The 22,213-nt window shown below is 38.1% G+C and overlaps 1 protein-coding gene across 1 annotated transcript in view; it reads left to right on the plus strand.

The window, feature by feature from the left end:
• The window catches only part of DMD (dystrophin), a 4,487,195-nt gene that overhangs the window by 1,555,471 nt on the left and 2,909,511 nt on the right, over positions 1 to 22,213 (plus strand). Inside the window, exon 13 of the mRNA XM_053707599.1 lies at positions 18,594 to 18,713. Within this exon, the coding sequence (XP_053563574.1) occupies positions 18,594 to 18,713 (120 nt within the window). The remainder of the gene's footprint in view (positions 1 to 18,593; positions 18,714 to 22,213) is intronic.

The raw sequence follows: 22,213 nt of genomic DNA on the forward strand, positions 1-22,213 counted from the left end.
GCACATCCGGCCAGTTGATAGTACATTTTACCGGTGCGTGGTCTGACCAGGTGATTTGACCAATGTTACTGCTAGTGGTGATTGAGAGTCCTGCTGAGTCCGTAAAGATATAGTCAATCCTGGTATATTTCCTATGAGGATGGGAATAAAAGGTGTAATTTTTGGCGGCTGGGTGCAGTGTGCGCCAGACATCATGGAGAACCAGTTCTCTCATGTATCTGGCGACTTGTTTCGTCACCCTGTGTGAAGTGCTAGACAAGCCATCTGATGTGTCTAAGGTGGGGCAGAATGAGATGTTGAAATCACCACCCATGAAAACAATCCCTTTTTGGGTTTCCATGGTTCTATTTGTTAGTTTTTTTAAGAAGGCGTCCTGCGCCACATTTGGGGAGTAGAGATTAACGAATGTTACTCTCTTGCCGTATAGGGTGCCAGTCAAAATCAAAAACCTGCCATCTGGGTCTCTGACGATCTGCTCCATTCGGGAGGGCACTTCTGCTCCGAAAAGAATTCCCACTCCATTTTTTTTGGTCGGGCCGGACGCAAAGTAGGCTACTGGGAATTTTTGGTTATACCATTTTGGTTCTCTGGATCTGGAGAAGTGCGTCTCCTGGAGGTACACTATGTCCCCGCCCATTCTCCAAAGGTCTCTAGTGACCAGTGATCTCTTTCCAGGGCTGTTAAGGCCTTTTGCGTTCACTGTGATAATGTCTATTGAGCGGGCAGTGGCACTCCCCATTTCGCCGGGTACCACGTCAAAGGCTTACTGGGGTTAGAAGGATAAGATGAGGGCAGGGGAAAGAAAAAAAAAAAAAAAGGGGGGGGGAGGGCCGGATTAGGGAGGGGAGAGGGAAGCAGGTATGGGGAATAAAGATAGGTAAGTTCAGAAAATGAGCAGGATATGGGGAGGTTTAGTTATTAAAGGAGAATAGAGAGTAGGGAGAAGTATAAGAAATAGGGAGTTAGGAAGAACTCCCTGCTCAGATATAGATACGTGTAGGGTAGGGAGTAAAGGAGTATAGAACAATAAGAGCGTAGAGGTTAACTCTACTTAAACAGAGGTAAATCAAATAGAAGGGTAGCAACATTCATGCTCTCAGCAACAGAAAATATTCTTTGAATCAATAACTTATAGATTAGCACAACTAAGTAAAGATAAACTTGACAACAAATACATGTGCATTTAACACCAACTGGTAACAGTTCAATTGACACGCACTATAACTCCAGTGATGTGGTGAGGACCAGGGGGCGGCCAGTACCGTCAGGTGGGTGAGGCTCATCCCGTGTCTATCGGGCATAAATCTATTGGGTGTTATCTCAAGTCTGCGCCTATGTGTCTTAATTCATGTCAAAGTCTGAGCCAGCGCAGTCCGTCAGTCCATGTCAGGCAGGCCCAAGTCACTTCAAATGTCTAGAAAATATCTGTATTTAGAGCCTATTCTATCTGGAATAGGGCTGGTGTTTGAGTCCAATGGGTCACATGTCGGTAAACCAGATCTCTTATTTAAGTCAGGATATGGTGGCGTGTTTAACCACCCCCGGATCGACACCACAGCTCAGAAAGTACCCGTTTCCCAGTCATTTTTAAACAAACTGCGAAATAAAACCAGACATTGAGCAATAGCATATACATATCTAGGGCGCTCTCCATTGAGTAGTGCAGTGAAAACAACAATCCCCACTTATAGTGCTATAAACAGTAAACAGTGCTAAGATTATTAACATATTTATGGTCATGTGACCAATGTCCCGTGTAAATTTTAGGGCAGTCCAATTATGTCAGGTCAGACACAGGCAAATCACTACAATATTATCAGACCAAGTGCTAAGTGAGACCAGACAGTCAGTTACTACATATATAGTGCATATCATTGAATGGTGTAGTAAGGTCGACTATAACTGCGCTGTTACAACTCTATGTATGTTCTATTATACAGTGAATTTCTCAGTCAAGGCCTGAAGGTGATTTGTACATGGTCATTGCTGTCCCGAAAAACCAGTGTAATGCTGCGGGAAGTAGTCCCACCCCGGGGTACAGCATAATTATGTGTTTGCTCGCAATGCAGTGTTTCTGCTGTCTATTATGCTATCAGTGCACCATGTCCTGCTCAGTATGGTGTTAGTCCTGTAGTGTAAGGCAGTGAGTTTGGAACAGTGTACAGTTTTAAATTTAATGTTTTCCACAGGGCCACAAGTCAACTACCCCAGTCAGGACGTGGTAGCTTAAGAGTCGCGGTCCATCTGGAATTATTACTAAAAAGGGAAGCGTGTATGTGCGTCAGGTAGTTACTCAATATATAGAGCTGGGTAATAGAGCAATGACCCCACAGCATCATCCCCATAGGGCTGTTACACATTTAAAAGGATCTTATAATTTATTAACAGTGACAGTGTTAAGTGTGTACAAAGTAGTAGCCATGTGACTACTTGTCCTGCATAAATTTTGAAGCAGTCTATTTATATCAGTTCCAATGCAAATAAGTCACTGTAACATTATCAAGAGAAAAGGGGTAAAAGTGTGTCCCATCAGGCTCTTGAGTTGAATGTAGTGTTCTTATACATTATACATATACTTAGCTGCATGTTGCGAGGATCAGGTTCAGCATATAAGGACTGTAGAATGTGGCAAAAATCATGTCCCAGTCAGCAAACCAGTGGAAAGATCAACAATGGCCTAGAGTGGCCTTCTCTGAGGTAGGTTCCCGGCATCCATGTTGCCAGCACCTCTTCGGGCAGGTTCCGCCACTAGGCCCAGCGGTCTGATCTGTGTTCCCAGGGCTTGGTTGAAAGCTGGCAGGTCGGAGGGCACCCGATATGTAGCGGTGATTCCGTCTTTGGATGCTAGCAAGCAGGTTGGGAAGCCCCATCTATATGGGATGTCTTGATCTTTAAGCGCTGACGTGAGAATGCGCAGCTCCCTCCTTTTTTGCAAGGTTGCCGGACATAGATCTGTATAAATCTGTATTTCCACACCTTCATATGATAAGGATTGCCTGCTTCTGGCATGCTTAAGTATATTTTCTCTATCTCTATATGAGAGGAGCCTAACAATAATGTCCCTAGGTGGGGCCCTGGCTGGAGGTTTAGGCCTTAGAGCTCTATGAGCTCTTTCAATGTGCAGGTCCTCAGCTTCTGGGTTGTTATTGATATATTTAAAGAGTCTTTGTGTGTACTGAGTTATTTCTGCTGGAGTCACGGTCTCGGGAACACCTCTTATACTCAAATTATTCCGTCGACTCCTGTTCTCTAAATCTTCAATCCTCTCAGTTAGATTCATTATAGTTGTTTCTTGTGACCCTATACAATTGGTGTTATGTTGTATATCAGAGCGTAAGACCTCTTGTGATTCTTCAACTAGTGTAACTCTGTGATCTACATTAGCAATGTCCTTTTTGAGCTCACCAAACATGTTCCTCATCTCCATTATGGCATCCTTTATGTCACTCTTAGACGACAAGTGCCTTAAATCATCTTTGGTGACATAATCATACTGTCTGTGTTCTGTGCCTTGAGAGGAAGCTGCTTCAGGTTGCCCTTTAGGGCCTATTGGGTCCTTCTGGGAGTTTTGGGTTGATTCTGTTGATATCAGATAATTATCCATGTTGGAGGAGTGTAGGTTTTTATGCGGCTTATTACCCCTCTTAGTGGACATAGCGGTGATTAACAGTTAGCGTGGCCTGATTCGTGATGGGCCTGTATTCTGATAGAGATGTATACAGTGGTGGCCGTGTGTAAGTCTACTTTAAATAGCACAAGATGAGCATGGAGAAAAAATAATTACTTTCATATAGCTTGCGTGCTGTTAGTAGTTGAACAGGCCTCTGATAAGGTGTGCGCACGCTATTGTTAATTTAGCTCCAGGCCTTTCCTGTGTCCCAAATATAGCCCACGTGTGCTGCGTGCTTAGGGATATGACTCACCGCTCACTTCACCGGCTTCTCTTCGCTATAATCCCGTCTCCGGTATGTTCTCCGATAAGGTAGGGTCTGGTCACAGGAGGAAGTTAAGGTCTCACTACGGTATGTAACTCCGCCAGATGCTGTGAAGTTGAGTCCGGTACAGACCCCAAATCTGCGTGTGTACTTCCTGCTGTAGCTCGGACCTTTAGCAGCGCGTACCACAAGTGCCCAGATAGTTTCTGTTAGCAAGCTACCAGGCTGATGTTTAGCAGGGCGCGGGAAGAGGTAATCCGCAGCCGCTTGCTGTCCACACTGTAGGCCTCTCCTCCCGCGGTGTCTGTGTACCCACAACGGCTTAGTTTCGGTCCCGGTTTAGGTCTCTCATATACAGCAGAGGTTTTTGGTGTTTTCTGGGCTGTTAGTTGTTCTTAAGCTTATGCTGAGAGCATTCAGGTATCAGAGCACTTTCAGTGTGCGGCCATCTTCACTCGTGGCCAGGCTCCGCCCATTGATCGATTATTTTAAGCAATTTAGGTATGTTTTTAGCGGTATTTGAGATATATATCAGAACATCATCCGCATAGAGCGCCATTCGCATCTCCTTCTTATTAATCCTAATACCTTCTAGTTGTTGTCGAATTGCATTGGCCAATGGTTCTATAGCTAGGTCAAATAAGAGTGGGGAAAGAGGACACCCCTGCCTTGTTCCTCTGCCTAGTTTTATGTCATGAGATAACTCCCCATTCACTATGATTCTGGTTGAGGCGTTTTTGTATAAGTTATCAAATAAAACGAAGAAAATTGCCCCCCAGACCAAATCTCTTTAAGGTAAAAGATAAATGATCATAATGTACCGAATCAAATGCTTTCTCAGCATCGATAAAAAATAATTGCCTTGTCAGAGGCATCCTCTTCCCTCCCATTCCCCAATTCTCCCATCGTTTTAAAGTACTCTATAGTAAGGAATACTTCCCTGATTTTAGCAGATGAGTTACGTTTCTGTAGAAACCCAGCTTGATCTGTGTGAATGATATTAGGAAGAAGGGATTGAAGCCTTCCTGCCAGTATCGTCATTAGTATCTTGTAATCTGTGTTTAGTAGTGCAATAGGTCGATACGATTCTTTCCTCTTTGGATCTTTTCCAGTTTTTAAAATGAGAACTGTATTTGAGGCGAGAAAGTCAGAAGATGGAGTCAGACCTTTGATATATAACTCGTTATATAAAGAGGTTAGGTACTTTGTTATTTCAGGAGCCATTATTTTATATATTTCGTTAGGGAGAGCATCTGGCCCAGAAGCTTTATTTAAGGCTAGATTTTGGATAGTCAGTAAAGTTTCTTGTTCAGAAATGGGAGAATATAATTTATCTAGGAGGTCAGGGGTTAGGACCGGGTGAGTTAGGTTCTTCCAGAATTCTTCGCGTTCTATAAAATTTGAGGTTTTAGCAGTATACAGAGTTCTATAGTAGTCTTCAAAAACTCCAATCAATTCAGTTGGTGTTTTAAGACACTTTTCCTCTGCTATAATCGTATCTATTATGGGAGATGCTTTGTCCCGTCTAACCAGATTTGCCAGCAATTTCCCTGTTTTGTTCCCATAATGATATAATTTAGCCTGAAGTCTTAATTCCCTTTGTGTTGTTTTATACAATAAAAAGGAGTCCCTGTCCGCTAGTGCTGATATATACTTGGACCAGCTCTCTGGTGTTTTCATATATAAGTGTCGATTATAGGCGTTCGTTACTGCCTTCAGAAGCTCCCCCTCTCTTAACTTCAGCTTCTTAGTACTGGCTATACTATAGGCCAATATCTCCCCTCTTAAGACTGCCTTGGCTGTCTCCCAGAACAATGACGGTCTATTTATGTGTTCACGATTTAGTTGGGCGTATTCGCGGAACTTGGAATTCAGCCAATTTTTAAATTTACTGTTAGAAGCCAAATAACGCGGAAACTGGAAAGATCTGAACCCTTTCTTAAGATTATCAACTTGGATAACTAAATAAATCGGAGCATGATCCGATATTGTGATTGGTGAGATCTCGGCTTTTATCTGGGATTTACAGATTCTTTCGTCCACCAAAAAAAGATCTATCCTTGACAATGTTTTATGTGCTCGGGAGTAACACGTGTACTCTTTAACATCTGTATTCTGGAGTCTCCAGATGTCACAAACTTTCAGATTTTTATTTAATTTGAGGAATAGTTTAGTTTCTAGATCCCTGATGAAGTGCTTGTTGTAAAGCAGGAAACGCGTCGGATGCAGCACCTGTGTGCTGAGGTTGTATGCATAACAAAAGTGTGCCTTCTATAACTGAAACTTTTAACTAAATTTTCAATAAATGTTTAATTTTACAATTAACATTGGTACAGCCTGCAAATTTCTTTCCAAACCCCTTTACTTGGACTGACTAGTTTCTAGATTATCTCTCTTTGTTTTTTTTGAAGTAGGTTCCCGTCTGAGCCTATCTATAGGAGATATAGGTGCCATATTAAAATCCCCACAGAGGATCAAATACCCCTCTGCCCATACCATAAGTTTGTTCTGCAATTTTTCCCAGAAATGAAGATTGAAAACATTAGGAGCGTAGACATTACAAAGTGTGTACAGAATATTTAAAATTTTAATTTTAACCATAATATATCTACCCTCTTCATCTGTTTCTACTTGTGTAACTTCATATGGAATTTTCTTACCTATCAGGATTGCTACCCCACTTTTCCTTTTAGATGTAGAGGAGAAAATAACTTCTTTAACCCAAGAGGTCTTGAGCTTACAAACTTCTTCTGGTTTTAAGTGAGTTTCCTGTAAAAAGGCCAGATCAGTATTGCTTTTTTTTAAATAAGAGAGAATTGTCTTACGTTTGATAGGGGAAGTAAGACCTCCTATATTCCAAGATGACATTTTAAGCTTATTTATACTCATCTAGTAAATACTTGGAGAAAGAAAAAGAAAAAGAGAAAGAAAAAGAGAAAAAAACAAAAAAACAAAAACAAAAAAAACAAAAACAATTCAAAAGTACCACATTGCAGGTGTAACAAAATTTTAATATTCCTAATAACCCAACTGGGCCAACCCCTCAAAGGAATTACTTTCCCACTCCCTCTGCGACCTTTAGATTCAATTTCTTCCATTTTAATAACATAAAGAGGAATCCAGAGCAGAGAGCTAACTTTAATCTCAGTTAACTATGCTTCTACTCTGTCTGTTGCTGTAGAATATGTTTCCTTATAGAATCTTTCGGCATCCTGAGCTGAGTCAAAAAAATAATTATGACCTTCTAGTACAATTTTTAGTTTTGCCGGGTAAAGTAAGATGGCAGTTGCACCTTGCTTAATGAATTTTGTACAATGTGGAGCGAGTTCCCTTCTTTTTGTAGCTGTTTCAGATGAATAGTCCTGAAACAGTAAGATTTTTGTACCTTCTAGAAAGATAGGTTGATGTTTACGATATGCCTGAAGTAGTGTAACTTTATGTTGAAAATTTAAGATTTTTGCAATGATTGGTCTGGGTCTTGTGTTTATTTTACTTTGAAAAGATGTGCCTATTCTGTGAGCCCTCTCGATTATTATCTGAGGATGGGATTCTGGGATCTGAAGTAGCCGAGGTAAAGTGATTGAGAGCAGTTTTTCTAGATCTTCAAATTGTTTGCTTTCTGGAACCCCAATAACCCTTAGGTTATTTCTTCTTGACCTATCCTCTAGATCTTCGATCTTATTTTGCATTTTTGTCAATGTATTATTTGATGATTCAAGAGCAGATTTATAGAATGAGGTCATATCCTCTAGGTCCGAGATTCTTTGTTCGGCCTCAGAGCTTCTGTGCGCAAACTGTTTGACTTCAGTAGACAAGGCAGCAATGTCCTGTTTTATTTCTACCTTAAGGAAGTCAAATTTAGGAGTTAACGCAATCAGTATATTATTTACCAGTGTTTGCATGTCTAGAGGTTCTGTTATATGTGAGGGGTTAACCCCTGCTATTTGTGTCTCTGTCAGAGGTTCAGGAATGGTTTTACTTTTTTTGTCTCTTCTCCCCGTCATGGCTGATGGAGAGGTTTTTCAGTGCCCATGCAAAAATGTATCCATAAATAGTTATGTTATCCCAAGGGAGAACCACGTGCGTCGTGAGTATATTAGGGGGGGGGGGTAAAAAAAAAGGGGGGGGGAGGGGATTGTGAAGTGCTCTTGTGGGGTATAGTGGGGGGGGGAGAAAAAAAAAATGGGTGGAATCCACCCAAGTGCTGATTTATATGTACAAACGTGTTTTTAAGTGACTAATGTGCAGACTTATATTTGTGATATATTCTCTTTATCAGCCGTGTGAGGAGACAATATTTAAGATTAAGTTTACCTCCGGTTTGATATTAATTACTCTTAAAGTTTTTATTTAATGAAATAGCAGTTTTATTTTTAACTTCACCTAGTCCTGGAGCTTCTGCTTTCAGGGCTATTTTTTAGATCCTCAAAAGGAGGAATAGGTATTTGTGCTAAGGCTCACTAGCAATTATTTTACAGGTCCAAAATTTGCATAAGTAGTATTCTTAATATGTTTAATTTTTAGTCAGAGTGTCCTTACCCTGCTCAAATCATGTGTAAAAAAAAAAATTCCTTTCTGTGAATACAAAAATTAGAGAACTACTACCTCTGCGCCCCGGAGCAGAAGCTATAGAAGACTATTGAAAGCTGCCTGCTGTTTTAATTCAGTTTCCATTCAGTGAAAAATTATACTTGTACTCAGTATTTCTACAGTCAATTCTTTAAATCATTCGTGGCCTAAGATATAGAATAAGAAGATTTTTTAGTGAAGAAAAGTAATTACAGGAGTAAAGAGAAGAGTACAGAGAGTCACAATTTTTCTGTGAATACAAGAATTAGAGAGCTACTACCTCTGCGCCCCAGAGCAGAAGCTATAGATGACTATTGAAAGCTGCTGTTTTAGTTCAGTTTCCGTTCAGTGTAAAATTATGCTTGTGCTTAACTCAGTACTTCTACAATCAACTCTTTAAACCATTCGTGGCCTAAGATATATAATAAGAACATTTTTTAGTAAAGAGAAGTAATTACAGGGGTAAAGAGAAGAGTACATAGAATCACACATTTTTCTTCTCTTTCCTTTTCCCCTTCCCCCCTCCTCCCCTTCCCTCCTTCCGTTCCCCTTCTTTTATTAGTCAAACGTTTACAGCAGTTTTTTTTTTTTTATAACTATAAAAAAGAAAAACAAGAAAAAAAGAAAGCCACTAAATGTCCTTAAGAGAGCAAATGTTTATCTTTAAATCAGAATATATTCCTTAGCTCTCATTCCAGACATTCCTCTTGAAGTAACTTTTACTTCTTTTACAGTTCTTTATTGCAAGGAGAAAAAGGAAATGATCAGAAGGCCCCTTTTTCTGCTTTCTAATGATACTGTAGCCCCCATTTAGTCCTTGGATAGTCTGAATTTTATATGTATGCTTGCCCACAGCTTCCCCTGTACATTTTTGCAGCTTAGCAAGTTTCAAGCTCTGGAGTGTGCTGAGTCTGGCGAGACAGACAAACTTACCTCCCCTCACACGCTGCTTCCCTTGCCGTCCGCAGATCAGGAGACTGTTGTGTTGAGCCTGATTATAGTCCTCTCGGGCCCCTTCCCGAAGTATCTGGCAATCTCTCCTCCTCTCACGCAGCACCGGTGGGAGAGGAGAGAGAATTAACGCACCAGCCTTTAGAACTTTATGCGGAGATCTTCCGCAGGTTTCTTCACCCCTTCACCTTTAGGGCGCCAGCTCCTACCCCTCTCTCGCAGCACCGGTGGGAGAGGGGAGGATCCAACAGCGCAGTGCAGAGGCTGGACTTCCGACGCTAGCACCACCGGGGTGCCGATGTCAGGCCGGAGTCGTGATCCTTTCAGAGGGGAAGAGGGCCCCCTTAACCAGTTACAGGTGATTTGAGGAGTGAAGATCGCTTATCAGGTGTATTATGGAGAGTTTTTACTTTTTCTCTTTGCTAACAGGTTATTTCTCCTTTCTTTGTTCCGCGTAATTAGTTAGGAGCAGAGGTTTTCCGTTCAATATGGGTATTTGATCAGGAGACAATTTAGATATCAATAGCCTTAGTCTTAGAGGGTTTTCCTTCCCTTTGGCTAGTTTTAATTTGCAATACAGCGAGATGTAGCAACGCTGTCCAGGTTTCCAGAGGCGTTGTCTCAAACTATCCAATTAGCTACCCCTCTGATTGGCGTGAGGCGCGAGAGAAACCGCCAGCAGCTGTAGGACTGGAGCAGTGAGCTGAGCAGCTAGCACCTTGCTCCTCCTCCACCGGAAACCAGAGAATACAATTTTAGAACACACAATTTTAAACAACTTTCCAGTTTACTTCTATTATCAAATTTGATTCTTTCTCTTGGTATCATTTGTTGAAGGAGCAGCAATGCACTACTGGTTTCTAACTGAACACATGGGTATATATGCAGCCACCAATCAGCAGCTAGAACCTAGGTTCTTTGCTGCTCCTGAACTTACCTAGATAAACCTTTCAGCAAAGGATAACAAGAAAAGGAAGCAAATTATGCCTTTGTGACATAGGGGCAGCGGATCCTGTTTGTCTGCTGCCCATATGTATCATAATATACTCAAGTGAGCGTGAAAAGCCCGCCCCTCCTCTCATGTGACCAATCACCAATCAAGCAAGTTCAGGGTGATTTCTCTTTGCCACCTCAGAGGTGGCAAAGAGTGTAAAAAGCAGCGGTCTAATGACTGCTGCCTCTTACATTGCGGGAAGCAGGCTCACATGTGCAAACCTGCTCTGCCCTGAGACAAAACATCTAGGGAGTCTATGGAGTCTAGGGAGTGTTGTACAGAAAATATGACAGCATATGTTCAGGAAAACTGTACATGTCTTCTGGTGTAGGCTATGCCAAGTTAAATGATCACTCATATTCACAGAAAAGCATTTCCTCTTGTTTTTACCTCGCTAGCAGCTCAACTTTTGTTGACTGCAAACAGCCAGAAATGGTTTATTGAAATTAGAGGCCCTGCCACAACCTTTGCCCTTTAGCTCAGTGAGGTCTAGTTATACCACTGATCGTGCCTTTGGCATTTGGCAAATGTATGGGCTGCGAAACATGCTCATTTAGCATACATGTATTCAAGAGACATGGGGGCCTATTAATCAAGCTCCGGATGGAGGGCTCTCCAGCCGTTAAGACCGCTGCTCCATAACCCTGTCCATCTGCTCTGAGCAGGCAGACACACATAGCCGACACCTCCCTGCTGGGGGCCTATTGGCCGCGAATCTGCAGGGGCGGCGTTGCACCAGCAGCTCACAAGAGCTGCTGGTGCAATGCTGAATATGGAGAGCGTATTGTTCTCCGCATTCAGCGAGGTCTGGCGGACCTGATCCGAACTGGGTAATAATGGAATCTAACACTGATATATTAATACACTGTTTACCTCTGTGATTATATTCTATCTAAGCCTCTGCAGATTGGATGACGCCTTATCTCAGTCTCTTTTGACAAACTTGCACTTTTTCTAATCAGTGCACAGGAGTGAGCACAATGAGTTATCTATATGGCACACAAATTACTAGCACTGTCTGTCAACATTTTTCAAAATGTACTGAGATAAGAGTCAGCCTTCTATGCTTAGAAATCACCTAGGTTTAGCTTTAAAATCAAATGCCCTATGAAAGTTTAATTTTGACTTGTCTTTCCCTTTAACCATTTCTATCTATCAGTATGTGATTAAAATTGCTGCAAATATGGTACAGGATGGACATTTTCATGATGGAGTTAACAACACAAATATTTAAAGTCAAATTTCTGGGAAAGAGATCTTTTGTAAAAGTTTACATTCATTAAGCCTTAGGTGTTCTCTTTAAAGGGATACTAAACCTTATGAGCCGACCCATTTTTGGTTCAGAAACCTGGGTTACACTTGCCTATTGGTGGCTAAATGTAGCCACCAATAAGCAAGCACTATCCAGGGTGCCTAACCTAAAATGGGTCGGCTCCTAAGCTTTAAATTCCTGCTTTTTAAATAAAAATAGCAAGAGAACGAAGAAAAATTGATAATAGGAGTAAATTAGAAAGTTGCTTAAAATTGCTCTATCTGAAACATGAACAAAAAATGTGGGGTTAGTATCCCTTTAAGAAGATAAGTAAGCAGGTCTACGATATGTTGTAAGTTTGTGGGCTGTAAATGCCCAGCAGTTAAGAAAACGTATATTTGTTTGATGTCTATATACACGTGAGACTTATCTTTATCTTCCTTCTTCATTTCTTACCAACTGCTACCTGCTCAAAAATCGCCAAGAATCTGGGGACAGGGAAAACATTTTCAAAAAATGGGGATTTTATACTCTTAATATGTGTGTTTGTATGAAATGTACATGTTTATGGAGTTAATATGAATATTTGGGATAGTTTGTGTGTTGCAAAAATGCTTGCATGGGCCTATTATTTTGCAAAATTATGGACCATTAGGTCAAGAAAACATATACAGGTGGCCCTCGTTTTACAACGGTTCAATTTACACCGTTTCAGAATAACAACCTTTTTTTCCAGTCATGTGACTGCTATTGAAAAGTATTGAGAAGCAGTGCATTTATTAAAATAGCCAGTAGGTGGAGCAGTGTGTTTGTGTTGCAGCAAAGCCAAGCAAGCTGAAATGTATCAGTTTAACCAGACCTGAGCTATTGAGCAGATTTCAAAGGAACAAGATCTTCCTGTCTATAACTCAGTCCAGATTGGAATGCACAGAAAGAACTGTTTGCAGAAAAATGCAAGTGAAGTCTGTGTTGTGTGATTATTTCATTAGGTTTATAATGCTGTTTAGCAAATGTTTTTGTTCATTTAATTTAGTTTAATTATATATTCTGTGTTGTGCGATTATTTTATTAGGTTTATAATGCTGTTTAGCATTTAAAGTCTTCATTTCAAAGCTTTTAAAATAATGTATTGGGTGTTACTTATGACAATTTTGAGAGGGGCCTGGAACCTATCTACCTCACTTCCCATTGACTTACATTATAAACTGGGTTTCAATTTACAACGGTTTTGATTTACAACCATTCCATCTGGAACCTAACCCCGGCGTAAACTGAGGGCTACCTGTACAAGCTTGGAATTTTTGTTCTAAAGAGACTTGAGGCATTATTATTCAGCCCCTTTTTTATATTTACTAGAACATACTAAAATATGCTTAAAATCTGTAGCAAGCAGAAGAAAAAAACAAGCACTGATCTTAGTATTAATTCATAGAAGATAGTAGATTGTGCCAGTATTGTTCCTGTTGTTCAAACTATTAAGAATAACTAAATATAATTAGAACTGAAACCTTTTGGAGAATTAGGGCTTTTAGAAAAATGTTTTCTTGCAGATTGAATATTTAAAAAGTATATATTATATTAAAAAAAATATGTTTTATTTTGTTCTGATTTATTGCATTATATCTTAATCCAAAAACTAAAATACAGTAGAAAATGGGTATATGTAAATTTACAATTGAGAATGAAGTCCAAATGTATATATAGCAAAGTTGTGAAAATCTGTTTGGCCTACGGTATCCTAAAACAAATCTCTTCAAGACTCTGGCAATGAAAGGATCAAAGCAGTGTTTCCCTACTCCAGTTCTCAGGACCCTTAACTGACCAGATATTCATTATATCTTAACTAAATAGATTTTTTTTTAAATACAATTGTTTCATTACAATTACATTTTATCTGTAGTTATACATTTATTTTACAGTTATCAAGTCATACTATGACAGATCATGACACAAAATTTGAGTTCTGTTCTCCAGTTCACACTATAACAGTAAAATCACACTATATAATAAAAAATTAGATTGTCATACCTCCCAACATTTCAAAATTTAAAAGAGGGACATCCCCCTGTGGCTAAAATTTGAAAGGGGCGGGGCTTAAAAAATCATAAGACCAAAGTAATATAAATAAAATTCTAAATAAAGTCATATCTTTTAATACTCTTAGGCAGCAAATCAAACACAAGCTCAAACCACTGGTATAGCTATGTGAGCTCTGTATTTAATTAACCTTTGCAGAGACACTGCTAAATATGTTTATCTTAATTGGACATTTAATAATAGATTCTTTAAAACTGCTCTCTGCATTCCCCATTAATATTCTAGATTCTGGCCTTTAAAGTTAGCAAAAATGCACAGTAACACACTACATAGCATACACTTATACATACAGATACACACACACTACATAGCTTACACTTATACATACAGATAAACACTACACAGCATACACTTATACATGCAGATACACACACACACACTTATACATACAGATACACACACACACACACACATTTATACATACAGATACACACACACACACACTTATACATACAGATACACACACACACATTTATACATACAGATACACACACACACTTATACATACATACAGACACACACACACACACTACATAGCTTACACTTATACATGCAGATACACACACACACTACATAGCATACACTTATACATGCTGATACACACACTTGACACACACACTACATAGCCTACACTTATACATACAGATACACACACACACTGCACAGTTTACACTTATACATGCAGATACACACACATACACAATTATAGATACAGATAGACATACACGACATCATATATGGGTATCTGTAACTCATTGTATGAGGTCCTGGGGTTGGCAAGCACATTAGCTGGGAGTCTGAGGCTGCCACTGTTTGTTACCCTGGTGTTGCACTGCTCATTGTATAAAACTAAAGGCATGCTAGTATTATCACCAGGGGTTAGACACCATCACTACCAGGGGTTAGAGGTCACTTTTACCTGAGGTCAAAGGGTATACAGCCTTCTTACTCCTACTTAACCCACACGCCATTCATTTTCTACAAGGAATCTAACAGGTATATAACCCTGGGAGAGAAAAGCCAGATAGAATTTAAAAAAAAAATGCATGGGGCAAAGCGGGACAGATGGCTATCAACCCAGGACAGACCACTAAAATCATCGGGACTGTCCCACGAAAATCAAGACAGTTGGGAGGTATGGATTGTACAATGCTCTTCTTTTGTGATCATCCAGACTCAACAATCTGCAAAAGTTTAAGTTTGTCCTAGATAACAGTAATAATGTTGTGTACTAGAAATAGAAATGAGACATATATACAACATTATTATATTTTGTAACGACAATTTTGAGAATGTATGGACTGTACAAAAAAATCATTATTATTATTTTTATATCAAATGAGCCCAAATTACAAATATTTCAGTTTTGACAATAATACTGTGAGCTTTATAAATACGACTCCAGCCGAAACGCGTAAAACCTGTTAGTCCTTTTCTAACATGTGTTTTTGACCTGGATGTTCATAATAAAGTATTTCTGATTTTATACACCATACGGATTTGAACTCCTTTTTCTATTTTGAATAATACTGTGACTTTTAATTACTTTTAGCAATAAGTTTAATAATGGAATTTTGTGGGGGAAAATCTATGGCCAAGATTACGAGTTTTGCGTTAGAGGCTGTGCGTTGCTAACGAGCAGTTTTCACTCACCGCTCACTTACCTGCAGCGCTGGTATTACGAGTTTTCAGAAACCCGTCGTTAAAAGACAAGAAGTGAGCATTAACCAAAATTTGCTCATTACCGCACTCCAATACCAGCACTGCTTAGGTCAGCGGTGAGCTGGTGTAACATGCTCGTGCACGATTTCCCCATAGGAATCAATGGGGAGAGCACCTGCAAAAAAGCAGCGTAAAACTCCTTAACGCAGCCCCATTGATTCCTATGGGGAAATAAAATTTATGTTTACACCTAACACGCTAACATGAACCCAGAGTCTAAACACCCCTAATCTTACACTTATTAACCCCTAATCTGCCACCCCCGACATCTCCGACACCTAGATTATAATTATTAACCCCTAATCTGCCGCTCCGGACACCGCCGCCACCTACATTATACTTATGAACCCCTAATCTGCTGCCCCCAACATCGCCGACACCTACATTATATTTATTAACCCCTAATCTGCCGCCCCCAATGTCGTGCTGCACTTTTATTGTTTAGATTAGGGTTTGGGCACAAAAGAGCTAACTGCCCTTTTAAGGGCAATGCCCATCCAAATGCCCTTCTCAGGGCAATGGGGAGCTTAGGTTTTTTTTAGCTAGTATTTTATTTGGGGGGTTGGTTGTGTGGGTGGTGGGTTTTACTGTTGGGGGGGTTGTTTGTTTGTTTTTTTACAGGTAAAAGAGCTGATTACTTTGGTGCAATACCCCGCAAAAGGCCCTTTTAAAGGCTATTGGTAGTTTAGTTTAGGCTAGGGGGTTTTTTATTTGGGGGGGGCTTTTTTATTTTAATAGGGCTATTAGATTAGGTGTAATTAGTTTAAATTTCTGTAATTTGTTTATTATTTTCTGTAATTTAGTGGGGGGGGGTTGTACGTTAGCTAATTTAATTTAATGTAGGTAATTGTATTTAATTTAGTTAATTTATTTAATTATAGTGTAGTGTTAGGTGTTAGTGTAACTTAGGTTAGGTTTTATTTTACAGGTTAATTTGTATTTATTTTAGCTAGGTAGTTAGTAAATAGTTAATAACTATTTAGTAACTATTCTACCTAGTTAAAATAAATACAAACTTGCCTGTAAAATAAAAATAAACCCTAAGCTAGATACAATGTAACTATTAGTTATATTGTAGCTATCTTAGGGTTTATTTTACAGGTAAGTATTTAGTTTTAAATAGGAATAATTTAGTTAATGATAGTAATATTTATTTAGATTTATTTAAATTATATTTAAGTTAGGGGGTGTTAGGTTTAGGGTTAGACTTAGGTTTAGGGGTTAATAACTTTAATATAGTGGCGACGACGTTGGGGGCGGCAGATTAGGGGTTAATAAATGTAGGTAGGTGGCGGCGATGTTAGGGCCGGCAGATTAGGGGTTAATAATATTTAACTAATGTTTGTGAGGCGGGAGTGCGGCGGTTTAGGGGTTAATATGTTTATTATAGTGGCAGCGATGTTGGGGGTGGCAGATTAGGGGTTAATAAGTGTAGGTAGGTGGCAGCGACATTGGGGGCAGCAGATTCAGATTAGGGGTTAATAAATACAATGCAGGTGTCGGCGATGTTGGGGTCAGCAGATTAGGGGTTCATACATATAATGTAGGTGGCGGCGGTGTCCGGAGCGGCAGATTAGGCATTAAAAATTTTATTTTAGTATTTGCGATGCGGGAGGGCCCCGGTTTAGGGGTTAATAGGTAGTTTATGGGTGTTGGTATACTTTTTAGCACTTTAGTTATGAGTTTTATGTTACGGCGTTGTACCATAAAACTCTTAACTACTGACTTTTAAATGCGGTAGGACTCTTGACAGGGTAGGGTGTACCGCTCACTTTTTGGCCTCCCAGGACAGACTCGTAATATCAGCGCTATGGAAGTCCCATAGAAAAAAGACTTTACTAAGTTTACGCAAGTAGTTTTGCAGTAAGGCCAAAGAAGTTTGCGGTACACCTAAACCTTCAAGACTCGTAATACCAGCGGGCGTAAAAAAAGCAGTGTTAGGTCCTCTTAACGCTGCTTTTTTATCCTAACGCACAACTCAAAATCTAGCCATATATTTTAACACCAAGGGTATTATTAATGTTTTTTTTTAGATTTCAAGTGCTATTGCATCATCTCATTCACAAAAATATTGAGCAATAGATTTGAAAAATATGTCAATTAAATAATCTATTAAAAATAAAATTTTAATAAAAAAAAGGAAGGCACTAAATTGTTTGTTATATTTTTTTCTGTGAAAATAATTTCTGTTACAAATTCAAATTAATGCACACTTTGAAATGTTTTACCTAGATACATGAATGGCAGGTATGATCTTTAACTATATAAAAATTAATTACCTTATTGAGGATTAATTTTATTCATTCATTCATTTATTCAAAGACTTAGGGGCTGAATTATCAAGCTCCATAACATGTCTGCTGCCTCTGAGGCTGCGGTCTTCAATCCACCTGATCCTATACGATCGGGCTAATTGACACCCCCTGCTAGCAGCCGATTGGCCGCAAATCTGCAGGGGGCGGCATTGCACAAGCAGTTCACAAGAACTGCTTGTGTAACGATAAATGCTGACAGTGTATGCTATCGGAATTTATCGATCTGCAGTGGACATGATATGCTACATAATATCATGTCCGCTCGCACTTTAATAAATAGGCCCCATAGCCAGGATCCTTTACATTTTGGTGAAGAGTCTGTTTTAGGCAAGGTTCTACTCACTCATTTATGGATTTATTTGTTTATTTCCCTCAGCTTTCCACTTTTGCACAAATCTATATTTATCTTTGTTTTTGTTTTTTTCCTGAGATTTGCTTTATTAATTATGATGACATATTGTAAAAAAACTGTGTGCAAAGCTTTATTACTATTACAAATAAATATTTTCATACATTATTTAAATATGTTTAAACATTGAACTATTTGAAATAATAACACTAGACCTCCTATTTTATTTATCTGGCCTGGTAGCCACAAATCTAAGATATATTATTTTTGATCAAGTCCTCAACATGACAATTGCATGCTCTACTCAGATTTGTTTTCTTTAACCATTTTATTAAGAGGCTCTAATATTTTTTATATTTTTGTAAACTGTTGTTGAAGATGGTGACAATGTTGTTTTCTCTGCTTTTAGACCTTGCAAGACGACCTGGAGCAAGAGCAAATTCGAGTCAATTCTCTGACCCATATGGTAGTTGTTGTGGATGAAAGTAGTGGAGATAAAGTTACAGCTGCATTAGAAGATCAGCTGCAGGTGAGCATCAGTTACTCCTTTATGTAGCCAAACAAGACTATAAAATATTCAATTTGTAAATAAAGTAAATAATAATTACACATTCTGATCATCTGCTAAGTAAGCTGGATATAAACTGCAATGGGCTTCTCCCAGACTGGATTGCCAATAACTAATGTAGATACAAACCATCATGCACTTAAGAGATATGCATGGGTGGGTGTGTATGATATAAACAGATATACATAAATAACTATGGAAGTGCTTGAATGTACATTTGTTACTACTGTATATGTATGCCTTAGTTGGTAAGACTGCTCATTGGTACTAGAAATATTTAAAGTTGTGAGTGATTTTCTTAAGGTATGAATATATATTCATGTTTTTGGTATGGTATTTGGGGGTATTATAGGTCGTAAGATGTATTTATGAGTTTACATAGGTTTTTCATGTGCATGTGGGGTTTTAGAGGTAGGTTATGATAAATATTTACTAGATTAAAATTGTTGATAGAAGTGTGTGTATATAAATGTGTTGATGTTGGTATGTAGAAGTAACAATTAAAAAGAATGCAGCATGCATTTTATTTTAAGTTTTTATTTTTGATACATAAAATTATAAAAAAACCACTAAACACTTTATAAGTTTTGACTTACATTTACTAGAACTTTATTAAATTGCTAGTGAAAGACATGATAAATAATTTAATATTAAAATAATTTCCTAAAATATTAAAACGCCTCATTAGTAATGTAGTATTTCAAACTAAAAATAACTGGAAAACAATATTTTATATATATATATATATATATATATACAGGTATATATATATATATATATATATATATATATATATATATATATATATATATATATATATATATATTAGAACACAGGAGAGCACTCTCACTTTAAGAGTTAACTGCCAGGGTGCTAGTACAGGATAAACAAAGGTAACAAAAACTTGCACTCGCTGGTCTTTTTAAAACACACTTTTTACTGTGAAAACATAGTGACGTTTCGGGGACAAAGTATCCCCTTCCTCAGACCTATAGATATATATATATATTATTGGTTATTTGTAGAGCGCCAACAGATTCTGCAGTGATATATATATATATATATATATTCCCATACAAAAAAATATTTTTGTTTCAATTGCCACTCATTGTTTTCATACAATATGCTCCCTAGTTAAGACACAGATGAAGAGCCAATCATAAAGAACACCAAGTGTGTTAAGAATTAGTAAAGAATGCAAGTAGATGACACTTAAAGGGACAGTTTACTCAAAAATGTTCTCCCCTTTTTTTCCAAAGATCCACTTTACCTGCTGGAGTGTATTAAATTGTTTACAGGTATTTCCATTACCCTTATATTGGCATTTAAAATATTTTATTTAGCCTGTGGTATCCCCACCCATCCTGAAAGTTTTTGGCTTCAAGGCCAAGCTCTGTTAAAACAGCCAGTAGAAGAAATTACACTCCCACTGGGCTATAGAAGATATAAGATAATAAAATGTAAATTTTCCATTGTTCTCTCTAAGTATTGGTGATTGGTTTATGGACAGATATAAGATAAAGAAGCAGATATATTTATACAATGTGATAAAGTAAAGAGATCTGTTTATACCTACAAGCTCAACCCATTTTATTAGGTTGTGGCTTCAAAACACAAAATCAGCTAATTCATATACACAATTAAACCTTAAAAGAAGCAAACCTCATACATTTTATACTCTGCAACTGGTAAAAAAGTAATTGGAAACACATTAAAGGACCAGTCAACACATTAGATTTGCATAATCAACAAATGCAAGATAACAAGACAATGCAATAGCACTTAGTCTGAACTTCAAGTGAGTAGTAGATTTCTTTATAACAAATTTCAAAGTTATGTACATTCCCACTCCCCTTGTACCATGTTATAGCAATCAGCCAATCACAAATGCATATACGTATAGGCTGTGAATTCTTGCACATGCTCAGTAGGATCTGGTGACTCAAAATTGTAAATATAAAAGACTGTGCACATTTTTTTTTAATGGAAGTAAATTGGAAAGTTGTTTAAAATTACATGCTGTATCTGAATCATGAAAATTTAATTTAACCTGAGTGTCCCTTTAAGGGAAAAACAATTCTATAGAATACTGTCCCTTTAATGTTCTACAAACCAAACACCAGGGGTTTACAGCAATTACACCACACACTCATACATAATTACATAGATTTATTAGAGGATTGTACAAATTATTCTACCAAAGTGGACATATTCAGAAGACAATATGGCTACTAATAGAGTGTCCAAGAGCTCAGTTTAATGAAATTGTTTTTTAAAACACTGATAAATGATATCCCTAGTAAACTCCATTGAAAGGTATGTCTTTTTCATAGATTATATAGAAAGCTATAAAAGACTGACCGTCCCAAAGGTTTACCTCAAAAGAACAATTACTTTTTTTTTTAAAGAAAATAAGCATGAAATAATTATAGAAGCAATGTCACTTATAACAAATAAAGTTCAACATGATTAATTTATTAAACTAACGACCTAAGGTGAAATTAAAGTGAGTTTAATAGCTATCAATTGTCAAGGAATTTGTTTAATTCATTAATTAAATAATGAATTTTATTTTAAAGATTATAGGCTCCATTTTCTAAGCTGCAGACACAGCTTTGTAGTCTGAGCAATGCAGGCTGATGTGAGCAGGGCTGAAATGTTAGCTAAGTAGAAGCGGGTTTAGACGGGAACCTTGCCTTTACAGTGTTTGATTAGTGGGCTCTATGTTCTCCATTTATCAAGCAGCAGGCACAACTTAAGAACTCTTGTGGTACAGACTTGACAATCATGGAAACACAACCTAGGAAGTAATAGTATTTAGAATGTTGCTTCCATATTTCATCTGAGATGATTGACATGCCCTACTCTCATCTTATTGGCTCTGCAAGAGCAGGGGGTGTAGCTGCACATGTGATTACTTCTTAAATGCAAACAGTAGATACTGCCTTCTTCTCCAAAAATTAAGGCAGGCAGGTCTGGGAATCTTGTTGAGCCTGGCTTTAATAGATTGGGCCATATAGATGGATTAACCATTTGGCAGTTGAGCTGTACTGAAAAAAAAAACTACACCAGATAGGTGGGTGATAATGTACATTTATAGATTGTTATTATTCACGCATACACAAAGAATATTGCAAGCAGGTGTGAAAGCCATATCAGGATCTTATACTTTGAATAAATTAGAAACCATTTAAACAAGGCATTACTAGAATGATGCATAAATATTAAAGGACCACTCAATGCAGTAGAATTGCATAATCAACAACTACATAATAAAAAGACAATGCAATAGCACTTACTCAGAATTTCAACTAAGCAGTTTTTTTTGACAAATTAATTTTTTCTCCTATTTTCTGGCCTCCTGTATCATGTGACAGACATCAGCCAATCACAGACAAGTATATGTATAACTTGTGAACTTGTGCACATGCTCAGAAGGATCTTGTTCCCCAGAAAGTGTG

This window comes from Bombina bombina, chromosome 3 (assembly GCF_027579735.1).
Source record: "Bombina bombina isolate aBomBom1 chromosome 3, aBomBom1.pri, whole genome shotgun sequence".
NCBI classification, from domain to species: domain Eukaryota; kingdom Metazoa; phylum Chordata; class Amphibia; order Anura; family Bombinatoridae; genus Bombina; species Bombina bombina.